General features: G+C 38.7%; 1 protein-coding gene across 2 annotated transcripts in view; it reads right to left on the bottom strand.

Annotated features, from left to right (window-relative positions):
• Nucleotides 1–4,721: 4,721 nt before the first annotated feature.
• Nucleotides 4,722–24,786, bottom strand: part of TAF2 (TATA-box binding protein associated factor 2) — a 91,491-nt gene continuing 71,426 nt past the window's right edge. For both annotated transcript variants that reach the window (XM_082713751.1, XM_082713752.1), the window contains 2 exons: nt 16,790–16,912; nt 4,722–6,182 (listed from right to left, as the gene is read on the bottom strand). In XM_082713751.1, coding sequence (XP_082569877.1) covers nt 5,920–6,182; nt 16,790–16,912 — 386 coding nt within the window. In that variant the 3' untranslated portion in view covers nt 4,722–5,919. The remainder of the gene's footprint in view (nt 6,183–16,789; nt 16,913–24,786) is intronic.

Here is a 24,786-nt window from a genome sequence, read left to right as displayed (position 1 = left end):
AGTTTGGGAAAATACTGTGTTAAACAGGGTTCTTTACTACAGAACTTCTTGGAACTTGTGAGAGGCCTCTGACTGTTAAGTGAAACTGTAAGAGGGAATATGCATTTTCTCAATTATCTCCAATCACAAAAGTCTCACTTTTTTTTTTTTTTTTTTTACAGTATCTAATTAGGGAAAAAAATTTTTTTCCTTTTTATGGTTAGCCCCTCGGCCTGTTCTTCTCTTCTCGTAAGAACTTTTATATTTCTGCTCTTAAGCTTTCCAGCTGTCACCCTTTGGGTCTTTATCCTTGCTCTCTGTGACCTCTCTCCAAATATTCCTCTCTTGTAAAATGCTGAGGTGAGGAAAATGAAATTTTAGCTCTTCAAAAAGTAAATAATTTAGGTTATAAAAATGATCAAAATACACACTCATACCCTAGAAGGAATAAAATTCCAAGATTACAATTCCTTCTTCACAAGTATTCCCAAATACCCTTCACCCAGTTTCCCATTAAGGTTAAAAATCACCGTAGTTCATTTGTCCAAACTAAGGAATGAACACCGGTGCATTAACGAAACTCCAGAATGTACTTGGATTTCACTAGTTTTTCACTAATGTTCTTCTTCTGTTGTAGGATCCGATCCAAAAACACTCCCTGCCTTGTTGTCATGTCTCCCTCATCGCCTCTGGTGGGACAGTCTCTCTGTCATTTGTTTTTGTTTTTTTTTTTTTTAAATTTTTTATTTTTTATAACCATGTATTTTTATCCCCAGGGGTACAGGTCTGTGAATCACCAGGTTAACACACTTCACAGCATTCACCATAGCACATCCCCTCCCCAGTGTCCATGACCCCACCCCCCTTCTCCCAACCCCAAATTTAAGGGCTTTGAGGAATAACGGTCAGGAATTTTGTAGTGTCCCTCTGTTGTTTGTCTGATGTTTTTCTCATGATTAGACCAGATAGACTGGCATCGTAGGGTTTTATATCCACAGAGGTGTCCTTCTCACCACATCATGCTAATGAGGACATATTAACACGACTCACCACTACTGCTATTTACATGGTCACTTGGCTAATGATGCGTCTGTCAGCTTTAACTGGAAAGTGACTATTTTCCCCTTCCATAGTCTATCCTTTGGAAGTGAGTCACTCAGTCCTGCTTACACTCAAAGGCAGGGTTGCCAGAAGTTGAGAGTTTTAAAAGGACAGTTCCACCTGGGCTGGAGCCCATGAGATATGTTGAAATTTCATGTCTTTATAGAGTAAAAGGTTGCAAACAGGAGAGATAAGTTAGGAGAGGCGGATGTGGAAACGAAGGAGCTCCCCAACTCTTCACCGGACAAGGATTTCAAAGGAGCCATGCCGCTTCGATCAAAATGTCTTGTTCAAGATTTTCTAAGACTTCAGTAGTAAGGTAGTGTCTCCATTCTCTCCTTGATAATCACCCAAAGGAAACAAATATCGTAAACTTCAACTTCAAACAAGGTGAAGAAGTGTGAAACACAATCCACAACCCATGAAGCAGAGAACGCGAAGCGGAACGCGAGATGATCAGAGACTATGCCATCCTGGCAACTCTCAGGCCACTTCAGCAAGAGAAAGAAGTCAGACAAAAAAATAAATTAGAAAACTAAATTTATCGGGGTGCCTGGTTGGCCCAGTGGGTTAAGCTTCTGCCTTCGGCTCAGGTCATGATCTCAGGGTCCTAGGATCGCGTCCCACGTTGGGCTCTCTGCTCAGCGGGGAGCCTGCTCCCCACCCCCCGCCCCGCCTGCCTCTCTGCCTCCTTGTGATCTCTGTCAAATAAATTAATAAAATCTTAAAAAGAAAACTAAATTTATCAACATTAGACAAGAGGTAATAAAATTATCATCATTTACAGATATGGATGCTTTTAAGTAAAGCCCAAGAAATACATGTAATGTCGCAAATAGTGAGAATTTAGTCATATAGTTATGCTGGCTAATTTTAGGTGTCAACTGGTCTGGGCCAATGGATGCCCCCCTACCTGGTTAAACATTATTCTGGGGTGTGTTCGTAAGGCTGGTTCATGAAGAGATTTGCATATCGGAATTGGTGGAATGAGTGAAGGCGCCAGCCCTTCCCACCGTGCATTGGCCTCACCAGAACTGCTGAGGGCTTCCACAGAACAGGTGTAGGAAGGTTGAATCCTCTCTCTGACGAGTGGGGACAGAGACCTTCTGCCCTTTACAGTCTTGGTTCTCAGGACTTCAGACCCAGACTAGAATCTGTGCTGTAGGCTCTCTTGCTCTCAGGCTTTGGGACTATACCTCTAGGTTTGCTGGGTCTCTAGCATGCAGACAGCAGATTGTAGAACTTCCCAACCTCCAAAATTGTCAATACCTTATAACAAACATCTACGTATTTCTCGAGAACCCTGATTAATGCAGTAGCTAAGCACAAAATCAGCATAAAATAATCTTATAATGAAAAGACTTCATTTCTAGATAACCAAACAAAAACAAACGACCATATGGTGAAGTTAAAAAGGAATACCGTCCTAATAGATAGGAATACGGACATCACTAAGACAAATCATCAACCTCAAGATACCAATTTTAAGTTCACTCTTGATTTAACACACGACCAATACTCACTAAAAAGCAATTTCATGGGAGAGACTAAAAAGCCTAATTCTAGTATTTATGTAGAAAAATAAATCCACAAAAAGGCAAAATTACAGGAATGAAAAATCTGTCAGTGGAAGGCAGGGGTTGGATGGTGGAGCTGCTGACTACAGAGTGAATTTTTGCAGCGATGGAACTGATGGTTGGAGATACAAGTCCAAGCATTTGTTGAAACCATAGAAATATACAAAAGAAGGGAGTTTTACTGTATGTAAATTAATAAACCAACTGGAAAAAGAAAACACACAGGGACAGCAAGAAGATCATGAAAAGTAATGAAGGGAGACTAGGCCTACTGTATTGGAACATGGCCCGGTGCTACCATGATCTCATCAGCGTGGTACTGGCAGATGAGCAGACCCATCCATGATACCAGCTACAAAGTCCAGAAATGGGCCCAAGCTATAAGGAGATTTAGTGTGCAAGACTTGAAATCTAGAGAGAAAAGATGCGAGTTTTATTTTTTAATTAATTAAAAAAAATTTTTTTTTAAAGATTTTATTTATTTAACAGAGAGAGAGAGAGAGAGAGAGAGATCACAAGCAGGCAGAGAGGCAGGCAGAGAGAGAGGGGGAAGCAGGCTCCCCACTGAGCAGAGAGCCCGATGCAGGGTCCGATCCTAGGACTCTGGGATCATGACCTGAGCCGAAGGCAGAGGCTCAACCCACTGAGCCACGCAGGTGCCCCTATTTTTTTTTTTTTTTTTTTTAAGTAAACTCTACATCCTATGTGGGACTTGAACTCCCAGCACGAAGATCAAGGGTCATGCACTTTAGCCAGGGACCCCAAAAAGTTTTAAATACATAGTATTGGGTAACATTCTGGGGGAAAAAAAAAAAAAAGGCTGGATCTCTCCACCTCCTATTTTCTATCAAAATAAAATCCAGATGGATTCTAGTTGGATAGAAACTTGAAACATAAAACTTTAAAACCAATAGAAAAAAATGGGAGAATTCTTTTATAATCACAGAATAAGAAAGACATTTGTTAGTATGACACGAAATGTGTAGTTATAAAAGATAAGCTATACCAAAATTTAAAAAATTTCTACAACTATCGTTTGTTAAAAAAAAAAATGTCCATACTGCATAGATGTATGTACAGACTAGCTCTGCAAAGACACACGTAATACTGCCCACAGAGACTCCTCCTGGGGAAGGAGACTGGAGAGACTTACACTAGAACTCTGTGTTGTTTGCATGTAATTACATATTTCAAAAAAATATGAATAATTCTTGTGTTGTCTGCTCCTAACCATCAGTTTAAATAACTGAAAGCTTGCATTAAAAAAACGTGCCTCACAAGAAACACCCAGTATAAATATCCAATTTAGAAACCCCAGGTAACATACAGTTCCCAGTACAATGCTGGATACACAACACGTCATTAAGTTATACAGCTTTGCTATTATTTGTCACCATCTTCCAACAACACTAATAATTATTTTGAAATACATCCTTACTATTTTCAAAGTTGGGAATTCTGTAAATGGTATCACACTGCACACCGTGACAAAATGTTCCACTTTCCAAAAATAATTTCAGTGGGCCAACACTAAATTAATTGGAATCTTGAAATAACTGCCATGCAGGCCCTTCACCATCTCATCACGTTCCCTTTCGCACACAGCCTCCAAGTCAACTGCACTTCTTTTTTTTTTTAAGATTTTATTTATTTATTTTATTTGACAGAGAGAAATCACAAGTAGATGGAGAGGCAGGCAGAGAGAGAGAGAGAGGAAAGCAGGCTCCCTGCTGAGCAGAGAGCCCGATGCGGGACTCGATCCCAGGACCCTGAGATCATGACCCGAGCCGAAGGCAGCGGCTTAACCCACTGAGCCACCCAGGTGCCCTCAACTGCACTTCTTTTCAACTCTTGAGCATCCCCTTACTTTCCTCCATACTTTTGGAAAAAACACTATTTCTTTTACTGAGAGAACTTTCCCCATCTCTACTGAAATCATTCTCCCTAGCAAGACCAGCTCAGATCCCGCCGTAAACAAAGCCTGCAGCTTTGTGGACAGGTACGTGATATACATACACAAAGAGAAGGGTAACAAAGATATAAAAAGACACAAAGGCAGAATGGTCAATTTAAAAAGTTATTTATTAAACAAGTTAAACACAACTAAAAGTATATTTACTTAAAAGTCCAATATTACTGGATCCCTTTGAGACATCTATTCTGGAAGAAATACTTTGTCAAGCTAATGGTACGAGAAATGATAAAAATAGAACAGGTATGAAAAACATTTTAAATAAACAAACAATAAAGCACATGGTAAATTCAGAAATAAAAACACACTAACTATTTAAGTATGAAACCAAAATGTTTCATATATTTTTAAATGTTTCTGGTATACTTACATGAGGGCTGACTTGTCTATCTTTGAGTTAGTAAACACCATATAAACACCTTTTTAAGGTATTGGACTTTGCGTTATATAGAAATAATTTTAGATTATATGTCGGGTGTGTAAACTGTCCACATTTAACAAACATATTCTATATATGAACATATTCACTTATACTTAATGAAAAAAGAACTTAAAATTTAAACATCTTGATTTAAGAACTGTGGCTTTGAGAGTTCTATTAAATTCCAACATCATAATCCCCAAAAGCACTATCAAAAGTGCTATTCAAAAAAAAAAATTTTTTTTTTAAAGAGCTGCTTCTAAAAATTTCAGTGTTTTAGGGCAAAAGAAAATATCATGCCATCTTGTTCACAAATTCTGATGTTTAGCCTCTATGGTTAACACAAAAAATACCATGTAATACAGAAGATTCCTATGGAAAAGCCTCAGTCTTTCTCAGTAGTTCCCAATAGTGTCATACAAGATTTCACTGGAAATAGTGGTTTCACCACAGATCTGGCAGTAGCTTGTTTTAAAACATCACTTTGCCCCATAACATCCATCAAAGACTTTAAAACATAATTGATTTTGGCATGATTGAAGACCATGATGTGAATGGGAACTGCCAGTGGCTATGAGGGCCTTTACGAAGTTTGGCTGAGTGTGTGTGCGTGTGTGTGCACGTGTGTGTGGTCTAAGGAGGAAATGGGGAGGAAACGGTTGATTCGGAACTATAAAACATTCTTCTAATTAGTTCTCAACTGCATAAATAACACAAGTCAAATGTTTAGAACTTACATAGATTCTGAATTTCTATGAGAAAGGCAACTATTTTTTTGTCGGTTTCCTTTTATCCTTCTTTACAGAGAACAAAGCTTTAGTTACATATATTCTTCAGGACACGGAGGCCAAGTGCCCTCTGTCCCCCTCTCAGTCTGAAAGAGAAGGAGAACGGACAGACCTGCCGCTGGCCGGGCTGGAGAAGGTGAAAGGCTCTTTGTCCTTCTCTTTACTCTCGTGCTTGTGCTTGTGCTTATGCTTATGCTTGTGCTTCTTCTTCTTCTTCTTGTGCTCATGGTGATGGTGGTGGTGGTGGTCGCTATGTTTGGAGGACGCAGTCTCCTTAGTAAACACTGAGAGCGGAGCCGCTGCCACTGGGTGCATAGCCATCTCCAGAGGGGACTGTTCCTTCCCTTCAAGATTAAAGACACCCAGATGAATCCCACTGATAACAAGGGAAGTGAAATGAAAGTAAGAGAGAGCTGATGGGCAGCACAGAAAAGAGGGTCCCCCAAGTGCTTACCACGTCCGTGAGAATTATTAGGAATGAGAGAAGTAGCTGAAGAAGATATCCAGCCGGTCAGTCACACACACAGAAGTGTTCAGCATGTGGCCAGGACACAGAATATTTCAATTCCTTACAGTTTATACCAATTACGATATATACCAGTGTGTTACCAAACCATCTTTTACAAGTTAGCACTTATGTTTTAAAGTACTATAATGATAAGAATGATTACATGAGTGTGTTATAAGTTAAGACCCACATTCATCCTTCCACTGTAGCCCGTTTAACTACAGCTCGAGCCTAAGGTACTGGGCGGGAAATGGCAGTACTTTACTTCTGCACCGAAGACCCACTGACATACCCACGGAAACCTGTTGCGCTGGTTACGGATAATGACAGTGCAGCAAAAATTACATTTGGCTAAGTTCCTGAAGGTAAGTTCTTGGGAACAGATAGGCAAAAGTGAACTTTTAAGTAGGTTTAGTGCACTTAAGAAAACTAGAAAAGGCAGTTAGTGTATACAAGGAACATCTCTACTTAAAAAGATAAGAGTAGTGTCACACACACACACACACAAGAAATGAAGAGAGAAAGGTGAGAGACAGGGAGACCTAGGCTCTTGAACAGATCCAGCTATTAACCTTCAGCCTGCATCTTCCTTCTTTTTACTTCACCTAAAAAAAATAATCAAATGTTTTGGAAAGTTCTTTTCATTTAGTATTCTATCAGTCCAGGAATCTACAGTAGGAGTTCGTAGACTCTAGTGTACAACAATTTCTCGCTTCCTGCACTGCTGCAATCCCGAGGAAGACTTCTCTCCGTACGACTCTAGACTGAAGGCACTGCTATACAGGCAGCCAGCTAAGGCAAGCCCAAGGTTCATCTTGGACACCCGCCTTTCTCAATCCGGGTGGTCACCAAATCTCGTTGGCTTTCACATACAAATACGCCATTCGCCTGCCCCTACCCTGTCTGTAACCATATGAATTCAAACCACTTTGCCTCATCTGGATGGCTGCCCCAGTCCCCTGTGAACTGATTCCTCTGCCTAAAGTGTATTACACTCAAACCCGTATTTTGCACAGCTGCACCGAAGCTGATTTCACCCCACAGGTGTTAGTCGGCAGTATCTGAAAACACTGTGGTCACAACTGAGGCAGGACTGGGGGTGGAAGTGATATGGGCTTCCAGTGGGTAGAGCCTTGGGATGCACAGGACATCACATCACGCACAGGACAGCTCCTACAACAACAAATTCTCAGGCCCAAAATGTTAATACTGTTTAAGCTGGAAGACCCTGCTGCGTAATGACCTTCCTAAACACAAAGCTATCCATAATTACCTGCTCAAAAACTCAGTTGGTTTTAAAAACAACAACAACAAAAAGAACCACTCAGTTGGTTCTACTAACAGAATAAAAGTCAAACTCCTTGGATTTAAACACAACAGTTTCTGAAAATATAGGTTTTTACCCAAACTAGCTAAAAAACCAAGCTTCTCACTGAAATGGACTTTTAAAGTAAATTCTCAGCACTAATTTTGATCCAAACTAGCCCCAAACCATGGATCTTACCACAACAGACATCACCACATAAGTTTCTTAAAAATCAGATTTTACTGACGACTTACAATCTGTCCTGAACCCACAATTCCAGCCTTATGTTCCCCTGTCACTTTCCATGCACTTGAGGGTAGCCCTTCGTTAACTGTGAATTTGTAAATGCTACTTCCTATGCTCGAAACGCCCTTCCCTTATTTGTATGACCCACAGATTCCCTTAACAAATAACAGGAACTATAGGGGGAACTGGGGAAAATAATGATAAACTGAACAGATCTCAGTCCTCCTGCCATTTACGAATGAGCTGACAAGAAATTGGGTAGGTATAACCAAGGAATAAAAAGACAAAAGAGAGTGAACCAGTAGCACAACAGGAAACTTAAATGAGTTGTGTGGGGATCAGAGGCAAACTTCTGCAAGGAAGTAATGTTTAAATGGTAACCTAAAGCAGACAAAGGGATTAAAAAGAATTTCATGCTCTTTAATGATTTAAAATAGCTCAAATGTCATTTCTTTAAGAAGTGTTCCCCAAACTGCCCAAAAAGAATTTGTTCTTTCATGTTCCCACAACATAATACAGAAAGGAAATTCTAGCACAGAGAACTCAAGTGACTTGCCCAAGGCAGCACAGGCAGCTCTAAACCTGCCTCCAGCCTGCATGCTTCCCTCCCTACCCCCGCCCCCTCCCCCACACCCCCACCCTCCTCTGGCACTGCTGTGCAGGCGGCTGGCTGCCCAGCTTTTCCCTTGGTGGGTCTCTTTCATTCCACTTCCAGCATCTTGAGAACAGGCAGGTCTTTCATCTTTGTATCCCAGTGTGTCACCCGGCGTCTAGCACCCCTCCATTTCACCTCCCCACCCCTGCCAAAGCTTGCTAAACAAATGAATTCATACAACAGAAATATCTAGTAGCTGTGTTTCTTTTAGAGAGTATGTCCGGTGAACTTAATCCAACAAAATGAAATGTGAAGGTCACTAATTTTGCAACGAGAGGGATAAAGCACAGAAACTATTAAAGACCATTCATTCACCTGGTACTGACCGGCTACTATACTTCTTTTGTGTTGGGCACTGTGCCAACATTTCAGGACAAATGAATAAATCAAGATTCTTGATCTCACAGATTCATATTTTACTACTACAAAATTATAGTTTTATATTCATGATACTTTGGTAAAGACATTACTAATAATGATGCATGAGCTAATAACAGAGATTATTTACATACACAGCAAGTTTAGGGATCTGTATCTTTTGCAATTAACTGGTAACCAAGAGAGTATTCAGAAAAATTTTGAGAGATATCAGCCAAATATACCACCATAAGTAAGATTTTAATTTAGATTTTAAATAAATTACACAAGTAGGTTTCCAAAATATGAGAAAATAAGTCCATACCTAACAGGATACAGAGCAAGGTGATAAGAAGAAGTGGTAAGAGACTTTAAAATCTCATGAACAAATCCCTTCAGATCCTACCTCATAATTTAGTCAGTCTAAAACAACAGATTATGAGGGTTCCAACTGGCTGTCTGCACTAAGAGTCTAGGTCCTCTTCTGCGCTGAGAGAAGTTTCATCATCCTAAACACCTGCCAAGCTACTTGGATTGCAGAAAAACCAATAATTACATTGGAAACTGTACTTCCTAGCAGAGGCAACTGCCAGAGACAACTGAGCGTACTTGGGTATATTCTTTTCCAAGGAATACTTATAATCACTTCAAAGTCCAATCTCTTGTCTAATGGCCTTATACTCAGTATCAAAGATATACTGAGGGGTGCCTGGGTGGCTCAGTCATTAACCGTCTGCCTTTGGCTCAGGTCAGGATCCCAGCATCCTGGGATCGAGCCCCACATCGGGCTCCTGCTTGGTGGGAAGCTCGCTTCTCCCTCTCCCTCTCCCCCTGCTTGTGCTCCCTCTCTCGCTGTGTCTCTCTGTCAAATAATTAAATAAAATCTTAAAAAAAAAAATACACTGATTGTAAATCTTGCATGTCTCTTGATTTGTATTTAGCCTATTAATAAGACAATGGATTAACTTGATCCAAAGATAAAAGTGTTAGGAACCAGGGTTCCCAGGACAAATGACTGATTTTTGACTGGGCAGAATATTTACAAAATGAACTTGAAATATCTGGTATAATGGCAAGGAAGTTACATTCTTTTCAAAAGACCCAAGAGTCAACTTCTAAGAGTTTTAACTGTCCAAAGATGAGAAAAATTTGAATAGTGATCAGAACAATAACTAAGGGACTAGAATTAATTAGCTCCCCACTGGAGGATGCTAGTTAGCCAACTTACTATTCAGGAAATTATTAAATAAAAAGAGAAGCCATTACCTTTCTCCCTCTGTATAATCTATACCACTGAGTAATAATAGATGAGGGGGACTTCAGCTTTACAAAAATAAACCAGTTTATAAAAGTGGAAAGATGAATGAGAATAGCACCATCTTGTAAGGCGCCTGGGTGGATCAGTCCATTGAGTGTCTGACCCTCTTGATTTTGGCTCAGGTCATGATCTCAGAGTCGTGAGACTGAGCCCTGCATCAGGTTCCATGATCAGCAGGGAGTGTGCTCTAGATTCTTTCTCTCCCTTCGTCCCTCTCCCTGCTCGCACATGCACACGCTCTCTCTAAATAAATTAATAAAGTCTTAAAAAAAAAAAAAAAGGCATATCAGCATCTTGCAACCCGTAGTGAAATAATGGATCTAGACCTTAATCACCTTAGCAGCTAACCTCAATTCTTAATCACAGGAAACCAACTGAGGGTTGCTGGAGGGGAGAGGGGTGGAGGGATAGGGTCACTGGGGGATGGGCATTAAGGAGGGCACGTGATGGAATGAGCACTGGGTGTTAGAGAAGACTGATGAATCACTGAACTCCACATCTGAAACTAATAATACATTATATGTTAATTAATTGAATTTAAGTTAAAGAATTTAAAATATGTAAAAATAAATAAAATCTAACTTCCACTATTTAAAAAAAAAAATAAAGTCAACCAGACATCATACGTTACCAGATGGAAGAGCACGACGCCATCTATAAACCTGAATACAATTAAGCTTCTATACCCAACTACAAATTTACAGGAAATAAAGAGGACTCTAACACGTTAATTATACCATGGTATAGAATTACCAAAACACAGACTTGAAAACTACAATTAAAACCCTCATTTCTTTAACAATTACAATTATAGAAGGGAAGAAAAGAGAGAAAAAGGTAAAACTTGAACATTAAAACGATGTAAAGGATATAACCAACTGCAATGTGAAGACGTGGATAATGATTCAAAAAATAAAGTGTTAAAAATAAATATCAGAATAACTGAAACTTATACAATGACTGGATATTTAAAAGTATGAAAAAAATTAATTTTTTTAAAGTATAAGATTGTTACTGTGGTTAAGACTCTATTAAAGTCCTCAACTTTTAGAGATCTATATTAAGCTGTTCATGAATAAAGTGATGATATGTGGGATCTGTTTCAAAATAGTTCATGAGAGTGGAAATGGATAAGGATATAGACCACACAAGACTGACATGAGCTGATCACTGCAGAAGCTGAGTAACGGATGGATGGGGTTCATTACACTAGTCTGACGCCTTCACAGCTTTCCATAATAAAGTGTTTTTTGTTTTATTTTTATTTAATTTTATTTATTTATTTGACAGTCAGGGATCACAAGTAGGCAGACAGGCAGGCAGAGAGAGGGGTGGAGAAGCAGACTTCCCCCTGAGCAGAGAGCCCGACTCGGGGCTCGATCCCAGGACCCTGGGATCATGACCTCAGCCGAAGGCAGAGGCTTAACCCACCGAGCCACCCAGGCGCCCCATAATAAAGTGTTTTTTAAAAAGGAGAAGTTAAGGCAGTTGAATACTATCCATGAAAATGCTAAACGCCCATACTTTGTGATTTAGAACATTCAGTTCTAGAAATCTATCCCACAGGGGCACCTGGGTGGCTCAGTGGGTTAAAGCCTCTGCCTTAGGCTCAGGTCATGATCCCAGGATCCTGGGACAGAGCCCCGTGTCGGGCTCTCTGCTCGGCGGGGAGTCTGCTTCCCTCTCTCTCTGCCTGCCTCTCTGCCTACTTGTGATCTCTCTGTGTCAAATAAATAGAAATCTATCCCACAACAAATGCGCTCATGCATATGTTCAAAGACACATATACAAAAATATTCGCTGGAATAGTGCCTATAACAGCAGAACATCTGATAAAACCTAATGCTACTCCATCACCACCACCACCCCTTAGCTCTTAAAGTTTTCACTTATTATAGACAATATATATTTCTATATACTGAGATTATTTGAGAGAGAAAACATGTACGTGTGCGGGGTGGGAGGAGGTGGCGCAGAGGGACGGAGAGAGAGAAGTTCAAGGTTGACTCCCCGCTGAGCCTGACAACAAGGCAGGGCTCAACCTCGTAATCCTGAGATCATGACCTGAGGTGAAATCAAGAGTCAGACCCACCGACTGAGCCACCCAGGACCCCCAACAAAATATATTTTTATGTTTGTTTGCCCAATCTCTCTTTCCTGGATAATTTTACCAGGTCAAAGCCAAGGTGATAAGAAAGTACAAATTCCTTCCCATGTGGAACTGTATTAACAGTTGGATTTGGGACACATAGGAGTTGACTTTCACATTAGCATGAGGTCATGTTTAGAATCTCTACTGAGAAAAATGCATATATTACCATCCCTAAGACACATTTACAAACATAATTTTACACTATCATTTCAGGGGTTTATCAGATTCCTGGGAACTTGAGGCCCACCCAAGGTGAGGCAGCACTCATTTTAAGCTTAAGAAAGTCCTTTCAGTGACCTGAAAGATATGTCTCTATGATAGATAGCACATATATCAAAAAAAGGTTATATATAATTCAGAATATATTTTCCTATTTCATGTTATATGAAAAGAAAAAACACACAGTCTTTTCTTTTTTTATAACAATCTCACTTTAATTAACTTTTTTTTTTTTTTAACTTATTTGACAGAGAGAGATAGCGAGAGAGGGAACACAAGCAGGGGGAGTGGAGGAGAGAGAAGCAGGCTTCCTGCAGAGTGGGGAGCCCAATGTGGGGCTCTGTCCCAGGACCCTGGCATTATGACCTGAGCCAAAGGCAGACACTTAACGACTAAGTCACCTAGGTGCCCACTAATGCTCTGTTTTGTTGTTTACCCAACATTAAATCTTTCCTAGAGATCTAGTAAAATGCACTATGGATAAGGATTTTAGCTGCAGTCAATTTAACAAATGCAAAATAAACCAAACAGTACTTAATAGAGGGCTAATGAGGAAGCTTCTCAGCCCATCTGATTAAAGTGTTATTAACAGTCAGTAACCTGCTAATTCTCTTAAATTCGTTCACATTAGGTATATGTTTAAACTTAACACAAAACCTGCAGTTTTTATTAGGAAAAGTATGAAGTCTAGTCTTTGGATTCTTTAGATCACTGTAAAAAATAAAGTGAGTAAATTTTAAAATTTAATTTAAAAAACCAAGTCTGTTTTTCATATTAGAGTTTCAAAAGAAAGAACCAGTACTCTCAAGATATATATGTATCTTTTTGTGGGAAAGAGGTCGTGCACTAGCACAGTGCTTTTCTGACTTATGCTAGGTGCTACACAACACAGGAGTCCCAGCTCGGCAAAACTACAGGAACTCTCCTTTCTTTCTGCCCCACAGAAAGCACGAGGGATTTCCCTCTGCCCCTGTGCCTGTCCCTCCTCTGTGCTTCATCACAAGCCTCCCAGCAACTTGGAAGATAGACGGGCATCGCAGCTGCAGTGGGGGAAAAATCTTGGGAGGCTCTAAGGCCTCGGTTACTTGCCTCCGGGAGTGGCTGGCCAGGGTTGGGGGGAGGTGACAGTAAAGGAAGGAAAATATCCCTGCCACTTCTCTTTTCTTAAACCCAAATGGTTTAACCTGTCACACATATCATCCCTAAAATATTCTTCTATCATAAGCAAGGAATGAGAAAACTGGAGGGAAAAAAGAACAAACCAGAAAATATGACCTCTCCACCACTTAAAAGTTTCCACCTCTTCTTTATTTTACCTACAGCCCCATTTGTTCGCTATCCCCCACGCCCCAGATGACATCTGCAACACATGCCAGTTCTCAATTATCACCGGTTTGTTGGCTCTAAGGGAGCCATCTCAGAATTCATCCCAGAGAAGCAGGGCGCCCAGTCTCAAAAGCCTTGGACCGAAGGAGACAGCATAAATGAGTAAGCACTATTCCAAGCACAACACAAAATGGAAGGCACATGCCAGCTTAAGAGGACCTCTCAGTTAACCCTTTTCTGATAGAAGCTAGAAATCGACATTTTTATGTGTAATCTCTTTTTAGTAAACTACTTCAAAAATTTTTCCAAGACTTCTATAGACCAAGTAAAAGATGCCTCAGTTGGGGGCATCTGGGTGGCTCAGTCATTAGGCGTCTGCCTTCAGGTCGGGTCATGGTCCCGGGGTTCTGGGATCAGGCCCGAGTCAGGCTCCCTGCTCTGAGGGAGGCCTGCTTCTCCCTCTCCCACTCCTCCTGCTTACGTTCTCTCTTTCCCTGTCAAATAAACAAATAAAATCTTAATTTAAAAAAAACAAAAGGTCCCTCAGTTGGATATGCTGAGGAAGGTTCCAAATAAGGGTCATTTGTGAACTCTAATCTAGAATCCCTTAGAGAACGAAGAGAGGTCACTGCTTCCCTTATTTAAACTGGTTCTACACCTCCTCTTCTCAGCCCTCCACTCACAACCCCAGGCCAGACTAGCTATCACCGCAAGGGACCCTGGCTCCTTCTGGGAGGCAGGAAGAGAGGAAGTTCCTGTTTTACTGCCAATTTTGAGCTGGGCTGAAGTTGTGCTTCTAACATCCCAAAAGATGGAGCTCTAAGTGCCCCTTCTATCAAAAACATTGTTACACACAGTGGCTAAGTCTGACTTTTATTCTTCATGTATGGTGTACCTTAAAAGAGATTTTAACTTTGTAGGCTAGTTTGGGAGTTACCTATCAAATGTAACAATGTGTCTATGGGAAAACCACACTTAAAATTCCAAAATAAATACATGTACAGATAATCTTCAGGAACCATTTGTAAAATGAAGGTTTTCTAAATTCTCATAATATCACTATTGAACTTTAAGACTTGCTCACTAGCCACAGGGTACCAAATAGCCTAAACATATTTAAAGAAAATTACAAAAGCACTTTAAAAATATATTCACAATTAAGGTTTTATAGATCAGTCTAAATAATATACTGGTATATAGGTTGCCTCATGTCATAAAAGGGTCCTAGCAACCAAAATTAACATTCCTATTTCCCAGCATTAGCCCTACGTATCCTCTTCCTAATCTTCCCACACAATGTCATGAGAACTACAAGACCTAGTAAAGTAAGATTCCACAAAATAGTAAAAATGGGTTTTTTAAAGCGATATGACACCATGATACAACGGCACATCAGTTGGCACAAAAAGGTGTTAGTGAGAGTGCCACATCACAAAGAAAAACCAAGCATACTCAGATTCTTCTCTGGAATAGGAATTCATGCAACAGGCAGAAACATTACTCTCAAACTATAGCAAGAGGTCTGAAACACCCTGAGTGCTAATGTAATTAAAAATGTGGGAAAGTTTTCATGTTTAGTAAAATTTTAATAAGTATAATGGTAATAAAGCAAAATTAACCAAAATCAAAAATAAAACCAAGAGAATACAAAATTGCCAAGGCCAAGAAATGTCAAAATTCACTTATCAAACGAAGTGATAAGGTCTCCAGCTGATTTCCTTCTGAAATAAATTCTGTATGAATCAATATGAGTAAATGTATAGAGCAGCACACAGAGAGATATAAGAAAGCAACAGTCTGGGCTCTCAATACCAGAATATTCTGAGATGTTGCTTTGGTTTGATTTAATCAAAGTTGACCTTCAGTTCCTCAAATCAATAAACAGTTACTCTTTTGTTTGTATCATAAAAATATGGTTTATGTAAGCAAAATCCATCTGTTAGCATCTTAAAATCTGACTGATGACTTTTGGAAAAACTATTCTTTAAAAATAATTTTGCTTATGTATCCTGTTTTTCACTCCCTGTTCCTCCAAAACTTGAGGACTGAATCTTTGCTCAACAGCACTGAATGCTTACTCGTTATTTAGATTACAATCTTTTTTTTTTTTTTTTAGTAAGCAACTAAAAACATAGTAGTGGAAGACAATGTAAAACAGAACAGGTAAAAAACACCTCTGAACTGGAATATTTTTCATAAACTTAAACCCAATTAGTATTTAATAACTGAAAAGATAGAACATCCTAGTTTCATAGTATGGCATCTAGTTTTCAGGACTGACTACGGATGAACAATTATAAAATTTTCAGGGGGAGAGGAAAGGAGAAATAAGTGGGTGACTTTCCCATTTTTCAAAAGAATGTGAAAGGTGCAGATCTGATGGTGTCTACTGACGCTGGCATTTTTAATGTTATAATACTCTAAGAAAAATCATTGCAAAAAAAGAGCAATGGGTATTTTTAAATGGTATAATGAGGGATGATTTTTTTTTTCTCCTTTCAATTCTTTTCTCACTTCCAAGTTTTATATAATAGGAATGCACTATTTTCAAATAGTAAAAAGTCTAGTCTAAAATATTCTTAGGGGCACCTGGGTAGCTTAGTTGGTTAAATGTCCAACTCAGCTTAGGTCTTGATCTCAGAGTCGTGAGTTCAAGTTCCATGCTGGGCTCCAAGCTGGATCCAGAGCCTACTTAAAACTAAATAAATCAAATATTCTTTATGTTAGATAAAACAAAGTCAATGTGTTGCAAGAAAAGCAAGTCCCTAGATCTGTATTTTTCATGTATTTTTTTAAGTTGATAAACTCTGTAAAGTTTGTAGCTTTGTTCTTGAGCAAAATAATAATAGTAATAATAATTTCACCTGTTCCCTTCCGTGCAAGTTCCATACTCCACTGGGGTTTTGTGGTGGGTGTGCCGTCGCAGCCTGGTGAGTGTTGGGGTATTAAAGCAGATCGGGAGCTGGCTGGCCGGTATTTAGAGAGCCCTAGAATGCCAAGGAAGAGGGAAAAGAGGTATTTATTTCTTGGTTTACTAAAAGAAGAAAAAAGCTTGACCTGCTTTTATCGGTTAACCTTAAAACCAGAAGCAGTTCAATAGTAGAATTCTAATAATAAAAAGAATACTCCTAACTACTAAAGATCCCATTTGATTTTAATCCTTTGTCATGATTCCTATATGCTTAAGTCTAAGAACAACACATACTCAGGAAAGACAGTGAAGTGTGACTGGCCTGCTAAGTACATAAAGTGGATTCTATATTTGAGGTGGAAATCGTATTTTATATTATGTGTGTGGAATTTTGCATATAGTCAAGTTTCTTTGCTCCCCTGAAAATTTGCTGATAAATTCTATTGTAATATTTACTCAAGAAAAAGGTAAAAGTAATCTAGGGGTTACAGAAGACATTTCAAAGAGGAAATGTTTTAATGGCATGATGTGGACAGCACTGGAGGAGCTATCAGGAGACCTTGGCTCTGATTCCAAATTATCAACAAATTAGATAATCCAGGTAAGACATTATGTCATCGTGTCTCAAGTCCTTTATTTGTCACTTGGAAAAGTTCTAAGGTCAGTCTAGATCTGAGCTGGCTATGAGTCTAGACCTCAGCTGATACCTGAGTACATCATTTAGGGCAAGTGACCTTATACTTCTCTCTTAAGTTTACTTATCTATAAAATGGATTGAACAGATAAATAGTTGTTAAGATCTCTTAAATCAGAAAAGATTAAGAATTCATGACCTTTCAGTTTTCAAATGTATCTCAGGCTCATATTCTTCTACCTGAAGTCAGTTCTCAAATTCTACTAGCTTATCTCAGATCCCTAAATAGTGAAAAATAATTTTTGTCTCAAAACTAAAATTTAATAAAAAGCAGACCAAGGTAGGTAAGGAGGCCTTTGCACAAATATAGCAAGAAAGAAAAACAAGAAGAAAAAAGAAAAAAATATCATTCAAACATAAAGGTCATAAAAAGATAATCAGTATGGAGTATAAATAAACACTCCCTTTTTTTTAATAAAAAGAAAACAGGAACAGTACCCAGAAAAAAAATAAAAAAGAAAAATACTCATATTTCCAATAAAAAATGAATTATAAAGTAAACTTGAGGGTGTCTGGCTGGCTTAGTCAATAAAGCATAATATGACTCTTGATCTTGGTATCACTGAGTTCAAGCCCATATTGGGCCTAGAGATTATTTAAAAAAAAAAAAAAGTAAACTAAACTTGATTTATCATTTACAATTAATTAACAAGTACCTTTTAAGTTATTACAGTGGTAACAAAACAGTACTATGCATACAAAAATGATAAAGGATAAATAAATGAAAATTAATAAATTCCATCTTACATATCAACATGGATGACTTTAGAAGCATAATGTTCACTGAGAAAAGTTAAGCCACACTGGTATCATACCATTTTCATAAAATTAAAAAAACAAGTGCAAGGAAATCCTGTATTTATGTGGCATACTATAAAGAAAAGCAACAGAATGATTAAGAAAAAGCAAAAAAGGAAACTGAAGATAGTTTTTACTTCTAGTGCAAAAGCAGGTGAACAGAACCAGAAAGAGGCACAGAGGGAATGACCCTGGCATGGAGCCCAAGACACAGGTTAGAATGGAGAGTACGTTCACCGGTATTTGTTTTATTACTGTATTTCATACCTTACATGCAAGTTACAACAACGTTTTATCCCTAAAAGTTATAAAATGATAATATAAACTAGGTATTTACTCTTCATAAATATTCGGCCCAATATATCAACAACTGTGAAAATCTTCTAAAGGTAACTATCTCACATTACAGTTAAAACTAATCTTTTCACCAATAACATATTTTGGGAAATTTACCCAAAGAATATAAAGAAACAAAAGCTTCTGTATGAAGATATTCAGTGCAGAATTACCTATAATAAAAAAAATACTTGAAACTAGGCCTAAACACCTACCAACACAGAAAAATAAGGTACATTATAGTCTATCAACCCAATACTATCTCCGGTACTATTTTCTTTTCTTTTTTTTTTTTTTTTAAGATTTTATTTATTTATTTGACAGAGAGAGATCACAACTAGGCAGAGAGGCAGACAGAGAGAGAGAGAGAGGAGGAAGCAGGCTCCCTGCTGAGCAGAGAGCCCGATGTGGGGACTCGATCCCAGGACCCTGAGATCATGACCTGAGCCGAAGGCAATGGCTTAACCCACTGAGCCACCCAGGCACCCTCCGGTACTATTTTCAAAAGGAAAGATTATGATGTTTGAGAAATGCATGCAAATATCTCTAGGCAGGCAAAAAGAGAAAGCAGTGTTATGGAAGGCATTGCTTCAAAGTTTAAAATTATGATTACATTATTAAAAAGAAAATAGATCTGGTATTTTATTTTGAAGTTAAGTCAACTACCAAAAAAAAAAAAAAAAAAAAAAAAAAAAAAAAAAGCTTGGGGGGGAACCCTTAAAGCTACTGGTAGAATTGTTGAATGAATTAAAAAAAAAAAAAAAAAACAAATCCAGGAGGAGGAGTCAAGATGGCAGAGAAGTAGCAGGCTGAGACTACATCAGGTAGCAGGAGATCAGCTAGGGAGCTTATCAATCCATGGCAAACACCTACAAATCCAACAGGAGACCGAAGAGAAGAACAGCAACAATTCTAGAAACAGAAAATCGACCACTTTCTGAAAGGTAGGAATGGTGGAGAAGTGAATCCAAAGCCATGGGAAGATAGACTGCAGTGGGACGGCCAGCTCCCGGCAAGCAGCGGAGCAACGGAGCACAACATCAGGACTTTTAAAAGTCTGTTCCGCTGAGGGACCTCACTCCAGAAGCTAAACTGGGGTGAAGCCCACGCGGGGTCAGCATGGCCCCAGGACTGGCGGGGTCACAGAAGGATCAGGGGTGTCTGAGTGTCACAGAGCTTGCAGGTATTAGAACGGGGAAGCCGGCTACAGAGACAGAGCCAAGGAGTGAGCTCTCAGCTCAGGGTTACCTTGAACCGGTCGCAGGCTCGGTGAGTTCAGAGCACAGCCAGAGGCCAGGGACACGGGAGTGATTGAGCGCTTGTCTCTGAGGGTGCACAGAGGAGTGGGGCCCTGAGCCCTCAGCTCCTCTGGGCTGGAGACCGGGAGGCCGCCATTTTCATCCCCGCCCTCCGGAACTCTATGGAAAGTGCTCAGGGGACAAAAGCTCCCAAAAGTGAACCCGAGCAGATTACTTAGCCTGGGTAAGGGCAGTGCAATTCCGCCTGGGGCAAAGACACTTGAGAATCACTACACCAGGCCCCTTCCCCAGAAGATCAACAAGAAATCCAGTCAAGACCAAGTTCACGTACCAAGGAGAACAGCAGAATTACAGAGGAGGAGAAAGCAAAGCATGGAATTCATGGCTTTCTCCCCATGATTCCTTAGTCTTGCAGTTAATTAAATTTTTTTTCTTCTTCTAAATTTTTTTTAACTTTTACCCTTTCCTCTTTTAATGTTTTTAAATTAGTTTATCTTAACAATACCTTTCATTTAAAAAAAATAATAATCGTTTGAAACTTCATTATTATAGTCATATTTTATCCTTCATTGTATCTAACTTTTTATTTTTGTATATATATAGAGTTTTTTCTTCTAAAAAATTTGGGGTAGAACTTCTTCTAATAGATCAAATTATGCCCTAAATCTAGCACAAGGCTTGATCTAGTCTCCAGCCTGAGCAAAATCTCTCCACTTTCTTTTTCTTTAGTCTCCGAACCAACTTAATCAACTCCCTTTTTAGAAATTAAAAAATAAAAAAAAATTTTTTTCACCTTTATAGGCATATTCCATCCCTTCATTGTGTTTACCCTTACATATGTTTTTCATTCTTTAACATTTTGGGAGGTAGTTTCTTCTAAGAGACCAAAATAATCCCAAAATTAAGTGGGTGACCCTGTTCTAGTCACCAGTCTAATATATATATATTTTTCTTTTTTATATATTTTTAAAATTTGCTTGCTTTCTTTCTTTTCTTTTTCTTTTTTTTCTGAACTTCTTTTTATTCCCTTTATCCCCGACCATGATTTGGGGTCTCTTCTGATTTGGCTAAAGCACATTTTCCTGGGGTCTTTGCCACCCTTTTAGTATTTTATTTGCTCCTTCATATATTCTTATCTGGACAAAATGACAAGGCGGAAAAACTCACCACACACACACACACAAAGAACAAGAGGCAATACCAAAGGCTAGGGACCTAATCAATACAGACATTGGTAATAAGGCAGATCTAGAGTTCAGAATGACGATTCTCAAGGTTCTAGCTGGGCTTGAAAAAGGCTTGGAAGATATTAGAGAAATGCTCTCTGGAGAGATAAAAACCCTTTCTGGAGAAATAAAAGAACTAAAATCTAACCAAGTTGAAATCAAAAAAGCTATTAATGAGGTGTAATAAAAAATGGAGGCTCTTACTGCTAGGATAAATGAGGCAGAAGAAAGAATTAGTGATATAGAAGACCAAATGACAGAGAATAAAGAAGCTGAGCAAAAAAGACAAACAAATACCGTACCACAAGGGGAAAATTCGAGAGATAAGTGACACCATAAGATGAAACAACATTAGAATAATTGGGATTCCAAAAGAAGAAGAAAGAGAGAGGGGAGCAGAAGGTATATTAGAGAGAATTATTGTAGAGAATTTCCCTAATACAGCAAAGGGAACAAGCATCAAAATCCAGGAGGTGCAGAGAACCCCCCTCAAAATCCGTAAGAATAGGTCCACACCCTGTCACCTAATAGTAAAATTTAAAAGTCTTAAGCAACAGAGAGAAAATCCTAAAAGCAGCCCAGGAAAAGAAGTATCTAACATACAAAGGTAAAAGCATTAGATTGGCAGCCAACTTATCCACAGAGACCTGGCAGGCCAGAAAGAACTGGCATGATATATTCAGAGCACAAAATGAGAAAAACCTGCAGTCAAGAATACTATATCCAGCTAGGCTATCACTGAAAATAGAAGGAGAGATAAAAAGTTTCCAGGACAAACAAAAACTGAAAGAATTTGCAAACACCAAATCAGCTCTACAGAAAATACTGAAAGGGGTCCTCTAAGCAAAGAGAGAGCCTAAAAGTAGTAGATCAGAAAGGAACAGAGACAATATATAGTAACAGTCACCTTACAGGCAATACAATGGCACTAAATTCATATCTCTCAATAGTTACCCTGAATGTTAATGGGCTAAAAGCCCCAATCAAAACACACAAGGTATCAGAATGGGTAAAAAAACAAAACCATCAATATGCTGCCTACAAGAAACTCATTTTATACCCAAAGACATCTCCAGATTTAAAGTGAGGGGGTGGAAAACAATTAACCATGCTAATGGACATCAAAAGAAGGCTGGGGTGGCAATCCTTCTATCAGATCAATTAGATTTTAAGCCAAAGACTATATATAACAAGAGATGAGGAAGGACACTATATCATACTCAAAGGGTCTGTACAACAAGATCTAACGATTTTAAATATCTGTGTCCCTAACATGGGAGCAGCCAACTATATAAACCAATTAATAACAAAATCAAAGAAACACATAGACAATAATACAATAATAGTAGGGGACTTTAACACTCCCCTCACTGAAATGGACAGATCATCCAAGCAAAAGTTGAACAAGGAAATAAAGGCCTTAAATGACACACTGGACCAGATGGACATCACAGATCTATTCAGAACATTTCATCCCAAGGCAACAGAATACACATTCTTTTCTAGTGCACATGGAACATTTTCCAGAATAGATCACATCCTGGCTCACAAATCAGGTCTCAACCGGTATCAAAAGATTGGGATCATTCCCTGCATATTTTCATTTCACAATGCTCTGAAGCTAGAACTCAATCACAAGAGGAAATTTGAAAAGAACCCAAATACATGGAGACTAAACAGCATCCTTCTAAAGAATGAATGGGTCAACAAAGAAATTAAGGAAGAATTGAAAAAATTCATGGAAACAAATGATAATGAAAATACAACAGTTCAAAATCTGTGGGACACAGCAAAGGCAGTCCTGAGAGGAAAATATATCACGGTACAAGACTTTCTCAAGAAACAAGAAAGGTCTCAAATACACAACCTAACCCTATACCTAAAGGAGCTAGAGAAAGAACAAGAAAGAAACCCTAAACCAAGTAGGAGAAGAAAAATCATAAAGATCAGAGCAGAAATCAATGAAATGGAAACCAAAAAAAACAACAGAACAAATCAATCAAACTAGGAGCTGGTTCTTTGAAGAATTAATAACACTGATAAAGCCCTAGCAAGACTTATCAAAAAGAAAAGAGAAAGAACCCAAAAAAATAAAATCATGAATGAAAGAGGAGAGATCACAACCAACACCAAAGAAATACAAACAATTATAAGAACATATTATAAACAACTCTATGGCAACAAATTTGACAATCTGGAAGAAATGGATGCATTCCTGGAGACATATAAACTACCACAACTGAACCAGGAAGAAACAGAAAACCTGAACAGACCTATAACCAGTAAGGAGATTGAAACAGTCATCAAAAATCCCCAAACAAACAAAAGCCAAGGGCCAGACGGCTTCCCAGGGGAATTCTACCAAACATTTAAATATGAATTAATACCTATTCTCCTGAAACTGTTCCAAAAAATAGAAATGGAAGGAAAACTTCCAAACTCATTTTATGAGGCCAGCATCACCTTGATCCCCAAACCAGACAAGGATCCCATCAAAAAAGAGAATTACAGACCAATATCCTTGATGAACACAGATGCGAAAATTCTCATCAAATACTAGCCAATAGGATCCAACAGTACATTAAAAAGATTATTCACCATGACCAAGTGGGATTTATTCCAGGGCTGCAAGGTTGGTTCAACAACTACAAATCAATCAATGTGATACAACACATTAACAAAAGAAAGAACAAGAACCATATGATACTCTCAGTAGATGCTGAAAAAGCATTTGACAAAGTACAGCATCCCTTCCTGAACAAAACTCTTCAAAGTGTAGGGATAGAGGGCACATACCTCAATATTATCAAAGCCATCTATGAAAAACCCACCGCAAATATCATTCTCAATGGAGAAAAACTGAAAGCTTTTCCACTAAGGTCAGGAACACAGCAGGGATGTCCATTATCACCACTGCTCTTCAACATAGTACTAGTAGTCCTAGTCTCGGCAATCAGACAACAAAAAGAAATGAAAGGCATCCAAATTGGCAAAGAAGTCAAACTATCACTTTTTGCAGATGATATGATACTATATGTGGAAAACCAAAAGGCTCCACTCCAAAACTGCTGCTAGAACTTGTACAGGAATTCAGTCAAGTGTCAGGATATAAAATCAATACACAGAAATCAGTTGCATTTCTCTACACCAACAACAAGACAGAAGAAAGAGAAATTAAGGAGTCAATCCCATTTATTGTTGCACCCAAAACCATAAGATACCTAGGAATAAACCTAACAAAAGAGGCAAAGAATCCATAGTCAGAAAACTATAAAGTACTCATGAAAGAAGTTGAGGAAGACACAAAGAAATGGAAAAATGTTCCATGCTCCTGGACTGAAGAATAAATATTGTGAAAATGTCTATGCTACCTAAAGCAATCTACACATTTCATGCAATCCCTATCAAAATCCCATCAATTTTTTTCAAAGAAATGAAACAAATAATCCTAAAATTTATATGGAACCAGAAAAGACTTCAAATAGCCAAAGGAATATTGAAAAAGAAAGCCAAAGTTGGCGGCATCACAATTCCAGACTTCAAGCTCTATTACAAAGCTGTCATCATCAAGACAGTATAGCACTGGCACAAAAACAGACATAGATCAGTGGAACAGAACAGAGAGCCCAGAAATAGA

The sequence above is a fragment of the Mustela nivalis genome (genome assembly GCF_964662115.1).
Source record: "Mustela nivalis genome assembly, chromosome: 2".
In the NCBI taxonomy this organism is placed as follows: Eukaryota; Metazoa; Chordata; class Mammalia; order Carnivora; family Mustelidae; genus Mustela; species Mustela nivalis.
This window is presented reverse-complemented; position numbering and strand designations above follow the sequence as displayed.